Consider the following 13485-nt stretch of genomic DNA (forward strand, 5'->3'; position numbering starts at 1 on the left):
CCGAGGTTGGTGACTTCCCGTCCGTGTTTCAATCCGTCAGAGGTTTCAAGATCGCGTCGCCCCTGTGTGGGAGTGGCAGCAACGACAGTAGCGGCGCGCCCTCATCCCGTGTTGGATGTGTGGTTGGTCGGCTAATTTTCTTTCGTGTGGGGGTGCTTTGCACCACTGGCTTGGTTTAATATAGTTTGGAGGTCCTTTTCGTAAAAAAAAGGAGGTCCAAAATAGATCGGGTAAGCTGTATAACACGTCATCTTGCAAAAAAAGGATGGAACTGACCGGGTGCACCACGTGATTACAGTTCTGAGAAACAAATTTCTGTGGCTGTAAATAATGCAGCAGGAGAAGAGAGACACGGCCTGTCTCCCCGGTGGCCGCGAGCCTCCCCTCTGTTCGTCGTCCCCTCTCGAACGCCCACGCGCCCGCCAATACCATTCACCGCTCCGATTCCTCCGAATTTTTGGCTCCCCATGGCTTCCCCAGGTATTCATTCCCTCATTCCCTTCGAATTCATGGACTCGCGCGGATAGTTTTTGGGGATTTTTGTTACTCTACCTCGTTCGTTTTCGAAAGGGATCAGCAGCCGTATTCGTTGTTCAGCACGACGTGTCGGATTCTCCCTCCTCCGGGCGCGGGAGGCTGCCGCAATCACGAGCGCCGGCGCCTCGCGGCGAGGAAGAGGCCCTCGCTCAGCCCCTCTCCTCCTCTGTCCGAGCGAATCCGCCTCTCCCCTCTCACCCCAGTGCCCTAGCCAATCCACCATTAGATTCGGCTTTGTGGCATCTGTGAAGAGCTGTTGCTCCTAGGCACCTAACCTGCCGAGCTGGGCGTGCACCCGACAAATTTGTTTAGGGTAGCTTAGGTTGGCGGATTGGGTTTCCGTGCTGTTGATCTTGTGTGTCTAATGGTTGGAGGTTTCTTTTCGGTTTCTCTTCATATTGGATTTCTGTGTCTTATTTTATATATACCGCTTGAGTTTTGCTTACATCCATTTGGTAAATTTGCTACTAGTTTCGTTAGGGCTATCATTGATTGATTTGTCCCATTTTATGCCAGATGTTGTATCACATCTCAACCACTCGGAGTAGTCCAATAAACGGTTTAACGGTCTAGAAAAGCATTCCTTTGTTGAACCAGACTAATTAGATGATCATCAGTTATGCGGTTATGCCACCAAATGGCCTGTACTCCCACTCCCATCAACCATCATATTTACATTCTCTATCTTAATCCAGACACTACCTAAGCAGAAACTTGGAAGCAATTTTGGTCAAGGCAGATGGACTGCCTCTACTAATGGCTAGAATCCAAATGGGCACTCAACAAAGCATAGCGATACAACATCGGTATAACTTCTGTTAGAACCTAGAAGTACATCCACCAAGGGCAATAAAGAGGCGATTGTTGATTAATATTCAGAATTTTAAGCAGAGGCTGCTGAGCTAGACCAAAAATTCATTTCCTGCTGCTAGTCCAATTGTAACCGAGAATGTTTGTTTGCATGCAGAAACTATCATACTTTCAGGCCTCTTTATTTTTGTTGCAGAATTTTGGATAAGTCATCACTTTGGAAATGTTATGTGATACATCTCTGTCTTCTCATGCAGATATCTCCATTGATATTCGCCCAGAGTTTAACTCATTTGATCATCTAAGAAGCACGGGATATATTTCAACAGATAGACCATGGTTGAGTAAGTACAACATTAAGTGGTTGCTTGGCCCTACTCTCATTTGCATTGGTCAATGACATGGCCATTAGCTTTAGCATAATGGAAGATTTACGAGCTTTGTGTGTTCTGCTGTTGATTTTGTTCACAGAACTATATGGAATAAGAGTTCCACCAGTGTCACCGTTCAACAGTTTGACCAGTACGCCGGATCTGGCACTCATTCACCAGTGCTTACCTGATGAACTGCTTATCGAGGTGATGATTACCTATTTGTATTTGCTAATTGACACCATTTACCATCCTTTTGAATTTTGATGCATGCAGTTTAATTGCTAAATCATTAACTGGGTTTTAGTTGTGTACCGCACCTGTTCTCAAATAGGTATTGTTTGAAAATGTGTGCGGTCGAGCTTTTGAAATTCAGACCCCTAAGATAAGCATAACTGTTAGATTTGTAACATGGTAATGATATAAATGGATTTGCCATCAAAAGTACCTGTATTGTTTTTCTTTTTGCTAAGATATATTTAGAAAAAGTACCAGTCAAATGATTTTATTCAAGACCATGTCAATTTTCGAAATAAGTACGAAAGAAAGGTAAGCATATCCTCGGCATCGAAAAAGTACCTGTATTGTCTTTTCTCTTGAGTGAATATTACTTTACAAGTCAGCATATCACAACATATTGGCATGAACACAATTTAATATCACTTGGTGCCTCATTCTATCATGACATCAGTGCGAGATTTTTTTTATAATATTAGATCACAGTAGTTAATCCATATTGCTTCGCTTATGAGCTTTGTGGCAAGATTATAGTAATCAATGTCATAATGCTTTGCTTAACTATTTTGTGGCAATATTCTCAACAGATCTTTGGGAGAATGAGCCCATATACTTTAGGGAGGGCTGCTTGTGTCTGCCGCAAGTGGAAATATACTACACGCAATCCTACTTTGTGGCGGAATGCTTGCCTGAAAACTTGGCAGGTTACTATGCATATATATTTTAGTATTTAGTGTTCACACTCGTCGTGTTTCTCAAACACCTGACTTTTTTATTTTTATATAAAGAGGAATGGAATAGAGGCAAACTTCAGGATGGTGCAGTCATTATATGATTCTTCCTGGAGGAAAATGTGGGTGCAGAGACCAAGAATCCGAATTGATGGTAAATATCAAGTAGCAGTTCTGCATTCGATTATATGATATGGTGCATTGTAAAATCACATTGATTTGAACAGGAAAATTGCTTTGAAGGTTAATTTCGTTGTTTTTTAATCTGTTCAACCTGACCAGATGTGGCCTAGGAAATTCCAATTATTTCTTATTTCAGTAACTTAGTCACCATGAAAACCAAGTAGGATTCGTGGAAGTTCTTTCCAGATATTTCTGTGTCAGTTATTGTGCAATAAATAGGAAATTTTTATAAAGTGCTATTTAGATTCAGAGCACTATATCTAACTCTTTTTTTCTTTACACACTTGAGCTGTGGGGCTTAATGACATATTTCTAGTGCAACATAGATATGTTAGTATGGCCTCTAGTGAGCATGCTATTAAAGGTATATTAGGTTGCTGATAGTGGTCAGTGGTCCCACTCTTCTTCATCATTTAGGTTATTATGTGTTAGTGTTGATTTCACTATGAACTTATCCTATTGTATAGATGGTTGCAGTTTCCTGGTAAATACTTCACCAAAGACCAGCTGAAAGGCGTTGCTTCAATTTCCTTAATGTCTTGTTATTTATGTGTTTGCTAGAGCATTTGTTATTCTGGCTGTGTTATCTTTGCATTGATGTTTGATACTTGCTGCTTCTCCAGGTCTTTATGTTAGTAGAAACACATATATTCATACTGGAATTACAGAATGGCAGTTCAAGAAAACTGTCAATGTGGTATGGTGTTACTCTCTGTTTATGTCTCAAGGAATTATTGTCTATTTTAAGACATTTTGCCTCTACATACTCTGTTCATTAGGTTATATTATTGATTTTTCCTATCGTTTCCAAGTTAGTTTCATTACTAATATTTTTCTTTTGACTTCAGGTTTGCTACTACCGTTACTTGAGATTTTTTCCAACCGGGAAGTTCCTGTACAAGGTTCCTATTTGAACCTTTTTTTTGGTGAACAATATGATTATTGTTTGTGAAACATCATTTGATTTTCTGCTTTCCTGCAATGAGCAGATTTCCCCACAGAAAGTTAAAGATGTTGTCAAGTGCATGCATCTCCGAGCATCAAAAGGCGATAGTGTGTTTAAAGGTGACTATACACTGTCAGGGGATGGCCAGGTGAAAAATTGAGGACTGTCTATCCATTCTTGGGCACTGTCCAGTGTCCATCTGTCACGGCCCGGCTGATTGCCGCGCAGGTTGTAGTCGTGGTTGGTAGGAGGACGAGGGCGAGGCCCTCGCTTGCCTATGGTTGGAGAAGGGGGTGAGGAGGGGCGCTGTGGCGCAGGAGCAAGGGAGGAGAGGTTGTAGGATATTCTGCTTGCGTTTATTGATCCAAGGGCTGGCTATATATAGCCTAATTACAAGACCAGACTAAGACTCCTATTACAATTGGGTGTTGGTAGGGTAACCTTCTTCGGGACTAAACCTTTCCAACTAATACCCAGACTCCTAATCTAAAAAGACTGTAATTAAACTAGGACATATCTTTAGGCAGGTGCAGGGCCGGCCCGTGCAGGTCCCTTACGCCTATAGGGCTGGCCCCACATGACATCTCCCCCTCCATTCTGAAACAGCTCGTCCTCGAGCTGGAAGCTTGGATAACGTTCGCGGAAGGTTGTAACATCTTCCCATGAAGCAGCAGACGCCGGCTGGCCCTCCCAGTGAATGAGCACCTGTTGGATACCGCGGGCAATACGAGCACGCAATGCTTGGACAGGGGTTGGATGCACTCGACCCTGAAACAGAGGTGGAAGCATCGGCGGAACTTCCGGCGGTGGGCCATGGTACTTCTTCAGGACCCTGACATGGAAAACATTGTGAATGCGGGCGCGTGGGGGCAGCTCCAAACGGTAAGCAACCGTATCGATTTTAGCGAGGACTTTGAAAGGCCCATAATATTTGGGAGCCAATTTCCCTTTGGCGCCTACTCCAAGGAATGCCGCCGGCCGGTGCTGAAGACGGAGCCAAACCCACTCTCCAACATCAAAAGAAAGGGCCCGATGCTTATCATCATAGTAATGCTTGTACTGTTGTGCTGCCTGAAGGAGACGCTCACGGATGTCGTGTAAGAACTGATCGCGGTCGACGATCTGCCGTTCCACCGCCTGATTGCGAATCTCGCCCGGCGTATAGTCCCGGAATGAGGGGGGATCCCGTCCATAAACCACCCTGAAAGGCGTGTCCTTCAACGCTGAGTGGTACGAAGTGTTGTAGCAGTACTCTGCCCAAGGCAACCATTGGAGCCACTGCCGTGGGCGATCCCCAGTTATGCAACGGAGGTACATGGTGATGACGCGATTGACAGCCTCAGATTGCCCATCAGACTGCGGATGGAAGGCCGAACTCATGTGCAAGCGTGTCCCCGCGGTGGCAAACAGAGCCTTCCAAAAGCCCGAAGTGAAAACCACATCCCTGTCCGAAACGATGGATGTGGGAAACCCATGAAGTCGGACAATGTTGGAGAAGAAGGCTTTAGCAACAGACTCCGCAGTGTACGGATGCGCCAAGGGGATGAAATGCGCATACTTGGAGAAACGGTCCACAACGGTCAGTATCACACTTTTGCCGCCCACCTTCGGAAGTGCCTCAATGAAATCCATGGATATGTCTTCCCAGACACGAGAGGGCACTGTCAAGGGCTGCAATAAGCCGGCTGGATGAAGCTGCTCCGTCTTGTTGCGTTGACAAACCTGACAAGCATGAATATACTGCTGAAGTGCGGCCCTTGCTTGCGGCAGATGGAAATCCCGGCGAAGACGATGAAGTGACTTCTGGATACCTTCATGGCCCGCATCATGGGCTGCAGCCAGGACCTCCCCGAGCAGCGGCGACGCGGGTGGTACATAAGCCCGCTGTTGGAAGGTAACAACACCATCAACAAGAGCCCAAGGCTGTCCTAACTCACCAGATTCTAGTTGTTCCCGGAAAGTGACAAGCGCCGGGTCCGTGTGTGCAGCCTGACGGAGAGCTTCAAACAGATCAAAAGAAGGCCCGGATATGGCGAGTGCCTGGCCGGCAGGAGCATCACGGCGAGAAAGAGCATCGGCGACGATGTTTTGGCGACCTGGTTTATATTCCACCGTGAAGTCGAACCCCAACAGTTTGCCCACCCAATGATGTTGTGGAATGGTAGCGAGGCGTTGGTCCAGCAAAAACTTTAGGCTGTAGTGGTCAGTTTTGACGACGAACGCACGTCCCCAAAGATAGGGCCGCCAGTGGCGCACGGCGTGCACCAGACCAATGAGCTCCTGCTCATAAGCGGCGAGAGAAGCATGACGCGGAGCGATGGTTTTGCTGAAATAGGCAATGGGGCCGCCACCTTGATGCAGGACTGCCCCGAAACCAGATCCAGATGCATCACACTCCACAATGAATGAAACAGCAAAATCCGGCAGCTGAAGCACAGGGCTGTGGTAAGAGCTTTCTTGAGGGCTTCAAAGGCAATAGTCGCTGCAGGCGTCCAAAGAAATCCGTCTTTCTTGAGGAGTGCCGTGAGGGGAGCTGCAATGGTGCCAAAATCCCGGATGAACTTGCGGTAGTATCCTGCCAGTCCTAAGAAACCACGCACAACACGGATGGTGCGCGGAACCGGCCAGTCTACCACAGCAAGAACCTTGTCGCTGTCCATGGCAACTCCTGCAGCGGAGATGACGTGTCCCAGATAAGCCATGGTTTCCTCCCCAAAGGAACACTTGGAGCGCTTGAGAAACAGTTGATGTGTGCGCATAGCCTCCAAAACGAGCTTGACATGACGTAGGTGATCTGACCAGGACGAGCTGTAGATCAAGATATCATCGAAGAACACAAGCACAAACCGACGAAGGTAGGGACGGAGGACGTCGTTCATGAGTGCTTGGAACGTCGCTGGGGCATTTGTCAAACCAAAGGCCATCACTACAAACTCAAAGAGGCCCTCATGTGTGCGGAAGGCCGTCTTGTGGATATCCTCAGGGGCCATCCGAATCTGGTGGTAACCCGACCGGAGATCCAGTTTGGTGAAAAAGCGGGCGCCCTTGAGTTCATCCAGAAGTTCATCGACAACAGGAATTGGAAACTTGCCCTTGATGGTGACAAGGTTGAGACCACGGTAGTCGATACAGAAACGCCAAGTCTCGTCGGCCTTTCTGACGAGTAGAACGGGGGATGAAAATGCAGAAGAACTAGGACGGATCAGACCGCGAGCTAGCATCTCTGAACATTGGCGCTCTAGTTCATCTTTTTGAATCGTTGGGTAGCGGTAGGGACGGACAGCAACCGGCGGTGTCCCAGGAATAAGATGAATATGATGGTCATGTGCGCGCTGCGGCGGCAGGCCCTGTGGGTCGGCGAAAACATCGGTGAAAGTGGCCAGCAGGCTGTCCAGAAGTTCCTTGCCTTCGCACGCGTGTAGGTGGGCAGGACGTCCGAGGGAGCCGAGGCCCGACCACTCCACACGGTGATCCGAGTGCCAAAACGACATCCACTGCGTGGTGAAATCCTAGAGAATTGGCCCAAGAGTTTTGAGGAATCGTGTACCGAGGACAATGTCGAACCCGCCCAATGGAATGGCATGCAGATCAACAACGAAACGCTCCTTGTCAATGGTGATCGCAGCCTGCTGAAGGAGTCTTTGACAGGTCACCTTATCGCCATTAGCGACCGTGACTCCCAAACGATGATTGGAGGAGAAAGGCAGCCCGACGATGGTGGCCAACTCTTCGTGGATGAAGTTATGAGTGCTGCCTGAATCAAGCAAGGCGACCAAGTCACGGTCCCCGATGCGAAGAGTGACCTGCATTGTGTCGCTGGTGGGAATTCCGGTAACAGCCAAGAGTGAGATTTGTGCTTCCTGGAAATCCTCAAACTGCTCCTCTTCGGCGTCGGCGGATTGAATATAGAACAGCCGTTTGCAGCTGAAAGGATCGATACGGTCGACTAGAGGGGGGGGGGGGGGTTGAATAGGAGACTACAAATTTTACTCTTTCTTGTCAATTTTAAGGCTTAGCGGATAAAAAGGGTTCACTAGATATGCAACTAGGTGAACACAACCTATATGACAAGCAAGCTCTAAGCTAAATATGCTAGGCAACAAACTAATTAGCAAGCCAACAAGCATACAAGGCTAAGTAAAGTGCGGGAAAGGATTAACCACAAGTGAGACGAGGACGCGGATTTTATCCCGAAGTTCACTCTTCCTTGGGGAAGAGCTACTCTCCGTTTGGAGCGGTGCCGGAGCCAAAGCTTGCGGAACGCCACCGAAGGCTCACCGTAATCTCCTTCGAGTCACCCCCAACGGATGAGCCTCGAATCACTCGGGGTTGGTCTTGAAGGCGACCACCACACCTTTACAAACTTCTCTGGAGCACACCACAAGCAAGGAAGCTTCCGGAGGAACCTCTAACCGCCTAGGAGCCCAAGCTCCAAGAGTAACAAGTCATGGTGGATGAATGTTGCGGGGAATGCGATTTGGTTTGGTCAAAGTGTAGATCGGGTCTTGCTCTCCCAATCCCCAAAGTTTCAACAAGATTGGGTGGAGGGATTGAGAGTAGTGAGCAAAATGGGGTGTAGCAATGGAGGAGCTCAACAAGACATTAGGGTTAAAGGATGGAGGAGGAAGAAGGGGGCTTATATAGTGTTCTTGGCCGGGAGGGGATTTCTGCCCGTTGGACCCCGTGCGCACGGGCCAAGTCAGCCCCGTGCGCACGGGGTGTCCAGTGAGTTTCGAGGTACCCCGTGCGCACGGGCCAAGTCAGCCCCGTGCGCACGGGGTGTCCAGAAATATTCTGACTACCCCGTGCACACGGGGTCAGAGACCCCGTGCACACGGGGTGTCCAGAAGATTTCTAATGAACCATCACAGGACACCACGGCAAAGCACACAAGAAGTGGAATATCTGAGGAGGTGTAGGAGGGCTGGTGTATCTGTCTTGGAGGCATTCCCACACGACACTAATTCCACGAAGACCCCTCTTGATAGTGCGGTTTCACCTACGACTCAAATCGAACCAAAACGAAAAACCTTCGAGTCGCCGGTAACCACGCCTTTGATCTTTTTGGACTGGGGGGTCGCACACCTCCATCAATGGACACCTTGGAACCAACGTCCTGAGATAAACTTTAGCAACCAACATTAGTTCCACTAACCACATTGTCATCACACCAAAATATAATCTAAGTGATACTTGCACTTTTAGCAGCGATGGCCCCGCGCGAACTTCTCGTCACAATTGAAGCAGAGACCCTTAGCGCGCCGTTCATCCATCTCGGCGGGCGTGAGTCGCTTAAAGATGAGCGCGGGCGTGGAGTTGGAGGAGTCCGGCAAGGCCGAAGTAGGTGCAGCCATGGGGCGGAGTGGACGGTTGGGCCGGCCCGGAGTGGTCGCGGTGCTGGTGACAGTATTGAGGTGCTCAAAGGAGATTGCTAAGTCCATTGCTGCGTCCAAAGTCGCCGGTTTCAGCATCTCGACCTGAGTTTTCATAGGCTCGCCCAAGTTGTTGGTGAAGATATCCCGCTCATTGTCGTCAGCAATGGGGCGCACCCGAGAGAGATTCTCTAGAAAGCGCTTGGAGTATTCTGCCAAGGTGCCGGAGCGGCGGGTGGAGATCAGCTCGCCAAAGGGGTTGGCGCGGGTCGGCGGTCCGAAGTGGTTGGCGATCAGTTTTTGAAACTCGGTCCAGGACGGCCGCTGGCCCAGCTTAGTCTCGAGGTGGCCATACCATAATGCGGCGACATCGGTGAGGTGGTATGAGGCGAGCCAAGTCTTATCCGACTCTGCCCGAGGAAGAAGAGATTGCAACGTGTCAGCCACGGCCGTGGATCACTGGCCCCGTCAAAGAGGGGAAAATCAATCTTGTAGAGGCGCGGAGCCCTATCCCCTGGATCGGCCGGGGCCCCGGTGTGGGATGGCGGCATGGCGCATCTGGGGGCCGCAGGAACCCGGTACCACCCAATTGAGGCGTGCCCTTGCCTTCCAGCCGAAGGAGGGCCAGGTTCTGCGCGCGCTGCTGCTGTGACGTGTCCGCCAGCTGGTCCTGGAGGGTTTTGAGTGTCGCGGCGATGGACGAGGGTGGCGCGGTCCTCGGCGCGCTCTGTCCGAGCAGTGTGGTTCTCCTCCGAGAGGCTGTTCAAAGTGGCGACCACGGCCTCATGATCCTCGTGCTGTTTGGTCGCGAGGTCTGCTAGGGTTTGCGGTAGAGGCGCCGGCGGCGGTGGCGGAGACATGGCCGCTGGGATCAAGGAGGAAGCTGATACCAAGTTGTCACGGCCCGGCTGATTGCCGCGCAGGTTGTAGTCGTGGTTGGTAGGACGACGAGGGCGAGGCCCTCGCTTGCCTATGGTTGGAGAAGGGGGTGAGGAGGGGCGCCGTGGCGCAGGAGCAAGGGAGGAGAGGTTGTAGGATATTCTGCTTGCGTTTATTGATCCAAGGGCTGGCTATGTATAGCCTAATTACAAGACCAGACTAAGACTCCTATTACAATTGGGTGTTGGCAGGGTAACCTTCTTCGGGACTAAACCTTTCCAACTAATACCCAGACTCCTAATCTAAAAAGACTGTAATTAAACTAGGACATATCTTTAGGCAGGTGCAGGGCCGGCCCGTGCAGGTCCCTTACGCCTATAGGGCTGGCCCCACATGGCACCATCACTTGCTAACATTAGCTTCTCTTTCTTGCATGCAGATAGAAATGGCACTCCTATATCCTGGGCATCGGTACACACTTGTTAGGATGCGCCTTAGGTATTTTGACTTGAATTTCTCTATGGGTCTTTAGGTATTTTGACTTGAATTTCTTTATTGGTGTTGGTACTGACCGCCTTACCTAATTTTGCACTAACATTCCGCAGGGTTAGAGGCACTACAATTGGCGCAAATAACAGGTTGGATGTCTTAAAGATCCTAACCACCGGGGTGAATGGGACCGAACTGGGAAACTGGAAAGGCAACATACTTGAACTTGTTGAGGACTGGGAGGAGAACGAGACGCATGACCCAGATGTGCCTGCTGTTTCCCACAGCAGGGGTTTGACTCCCTTTGTGTTTGTTCCATTTGAGGAGGTATGCCATATGATCTATGACTAAGTGGATTATGCTATTCATTTGTCACTGGAGCGGCTAGCTGGACCTTGTGTGATCTGAATTTCTATGCCAGGCATAGTGAATATAACTAACTGAAGACTTGCTTTTTTCAGGCTGATACTTCAGTGCTAAACCTGCCGGTGGAGAAGATGGATTACTTTGTCCCTGGGTGAGCAGCACCTCCTAAAGGCAACCACGATGATTGGTAATGGAGATGGTCGATAATCTCATCACAGGCTGATATTATGATGCGGATGTAGAGGACCGGCTTATTTCGTTCCGTACCTTGTTCATGTTGGAACGATATGTACATACACAGTACTTGTCTTGTTTCCTTTTCGGGTTGAAGGCATGTTGTATTATACGAGTATATGCTATGTATGTTCCTGGTATAAAGTGGGCCAGAAAATAAACACCATATCGAAACGGGTGGAGGCACCCTTGTGTAACAACCGAGTTATGTATAATTATGGGTATCATTTGCAGTATTCCACAATTCTCAAGTCTGGCAAATGGTATCAGGGTGTCTCTACAAAGTTATGCATAATTACATGTATCCCTTGTAGTATTGCATAATTCTCGTGGCTGGCAAATGATATCATGTGAAAACCACAGCAGACTGTTTTATAGTTTTGACATGTTTCAGTATTTCCGTGAATCTGAACACTATTTCGCTGCCGAATATGTGTGTGTGTGTGGTTGTCCGTCGAAAATATCATGAAACTTGGGCCTGAACCATGAAAGCATCCGCCGATATGTGTTTCCGGTGTACCGATGCTTGTACACGGATGAAAACGAAGACCTGTTTTGCGTTCAGCATCAATGTCCTAACATCGACCGCTTGATGCTTTTACATGAATGCCATGAATCTTAAGCTCAATAGTCGCAGCGACGTAGGGCTTACAAGGGGCGCGTCGCCATGGTTGATCAATTGGGCAACTGATTATTCAGTGATACACTAACATAGCAGTTGTGCACACCCACAGCTTTTGAGGTGAGCACAGGATTTACTTGTTCTACATGCTACTGCTGGTGCTGCTGCGTTTGGGCTCGTCAGCCTTGTAGACAAGATCGTTCCACGCCGGATTGCGAGGGAGGTACGTGTCCTGCAGTTCAGGGAACAGGCGTCAGGGTCAGCAACAGCCCGAAGAATAAAAATGTTGAGACGATTGCAGATTGCAGCTCCCAAGCAGTTCAACAACTTGTTTTGAGACGAGCCGAAGGACAATTAGCTCGAAAATGGAGATCTTCGAATAGAATGTTCATGTGGACAGAGCAGAGCTGTAGCTGAAGTTATGGCCCAGATAAAAATGCTCACCTGAAAAAGATCAAATCCCCTAAATCTCGAATCGCAAGTCTACGCGAGAACACTTATAATCAGGATTTCTATTTTGCTTATCGCTACCGAGAAATCAATCACGACCCCGTTTCAATTTTCAGTTTGACTAATTCACATCTAGATGTTTTTTAAGATGTCATATCTAAACTCTCATAAATATATAATACAGCAACAAGAAGCAAAAAAAAAAAAACTAAGACACAAATAGACCACAAATAGAGCCTTCAATTGTTTTGGGGGCAGATAGAGCAAGAGCTTATTTGGTCTTCGGGGGCAGAGGAAAGGGAAGAGGGGTGACCGTACCGAGATGTAGGAGCAGGTGGGGATGACGCGCATGCCGTGGCGCCGCGCGTGGGCGAAGGCGGCGTCGCACAGGCGCGCGGCGAGCCCCTGCCCGCGCTTGCTCCCGGGCACGTACGTGTGCACCATGTTCATCGCCGCCGGGGACGCGCCGCCGCGGCCGGAGGAGGCGCGCGGCTGGGCGACGAGGCGGTACCGGAGGAAGGCCTCGCCGTCGGGCGTCTCGAACTTCCCCGCCTCCTCCCTCCACACGACGCTGTCCTCCGCCGCTCCACGCTCGCCGGCGCCGCGCTCGTCGTTTGCCATCGCGCTGTGATTTTGTGTTCGTGTTTTTGTTTTCTTTTGGTTGTACAAGTATTTTTTGTTTCTGGTGTTGCGACCCGTGAGTGCGTCAGTTTTTCTAGTCTTATAGTACATACGCACGCGCACTCACTTCTATAACATACACGAACATACTGTCCTTACGAGCAACTCTAAAAGATTGAGCCGGTATATTATTTTTAAAACTATCTATAGTGTGAGTAATATAGATAGTAACATTACATATATCTAGGTTAAATAGATGATATGACATGCAATAAACTACTAGTATGAGTAACATCACACATATCAAAATAAGATGTGTCTATAGCCTAATAAATGAAGTGTTCCATACATATGTTACTTCCCACTATAGAGGTAGTAACATATGCATGTTACTAATCTATGTTACTATCCATTATGGCTAGTCTAAAATTGATAAAATCGTCAAAACGTCTTCATAGTCGATGAAAAAAATCTCCTGTCAATGAACGCACATCGCTAAAAGGCCTGAAATAAATTTAGAAAATAAAAACATCAATATCAAGTCTAATACTTAAACTTTGGTAGATAAAAATATCATTGTTATCCTAACCATTCGATCATAAGTTGGTTTGGCTGTGAGTAGTCAGTTAGTATGACA

The 13485-nt window shown here is 48.4% G+C and overlaps 2 protein-coding genes across 3 annotated transcripts; one reads left to right on the forward strand and one right to left on the reverse strand.

Annotated features, from left to right (window-relative positions):
- Positions 1–279: 279 nt before the first annotated feature.
- Positions 280–11391, forward strand: LOC109748396 (F-box protein 7). Of its 2 annotated transcripts, XM_020307427.4 has the most exons (11): positions 280–480; positions 1605–1691; positions 1819–1925; positions 2543–2659; positions 2744–2840; positions 3493–3566; positions 3718–3771; positions 3859–3963; positions 10506–10564; positions 10672–10882; positions 11017–11391. In XM_020307427.4, exons 1-11 carry the CDS (start codon positions 468–470, stop codon positions 11074–11076), a joined length of 984 nt encoding a protein of 327 aa, XP_020163016.1. In that variant the 5' UTR covers positions 280–467; the 3' UTR covers positions 11077–11391. The 2 variants fall into 2 exon arrangements, with proteins under 2 accessions (XP_020163016.1, XP_040255056.1); XM_040399122.3 differs by lacking the exon at positions 3859–3963 and having other exon boundaries at positions 291–480.
- Positions 11392–11751: 360 nt separating this feature from the next.
- Positions 11752–13001, reverse strand: LOC109748398 (acetyltransferase At1g77540). Its single transcript, XM_020307428.4, has 2 exons — positions 12546–13001; positions 11752–12009 (listed from the first exon to the last, which is right to left on the reverse strand). Exons 1-2 carry the CDS (start codon positions 12957–12959, stop codon positions 11920–11922), a joined length of 504 nt encoding a protein of 167 aa, XP_020163017.1. The 5' UTR covers positions 12960–13001; the 3' UTR covers positions 11752–11919.
- Positions 13002–13485: the final 484 nt, after the last annotated feature.

This window comes from Aegilops tauschii, chromosome 2 (assembly GCF_002575655.3).
Source record: "Aegilops tauschii subsp. strangulata cultivar AL8/78 chromosome 2, Aet v6.0, whole genome shotgun sequence".
Lineage (NCBI taxonomy): Eukaryota > Viridiplantae > Streptophyta > Magnoliopsida > Poales > Poaceae > Aegilops > Aegilops tauschii.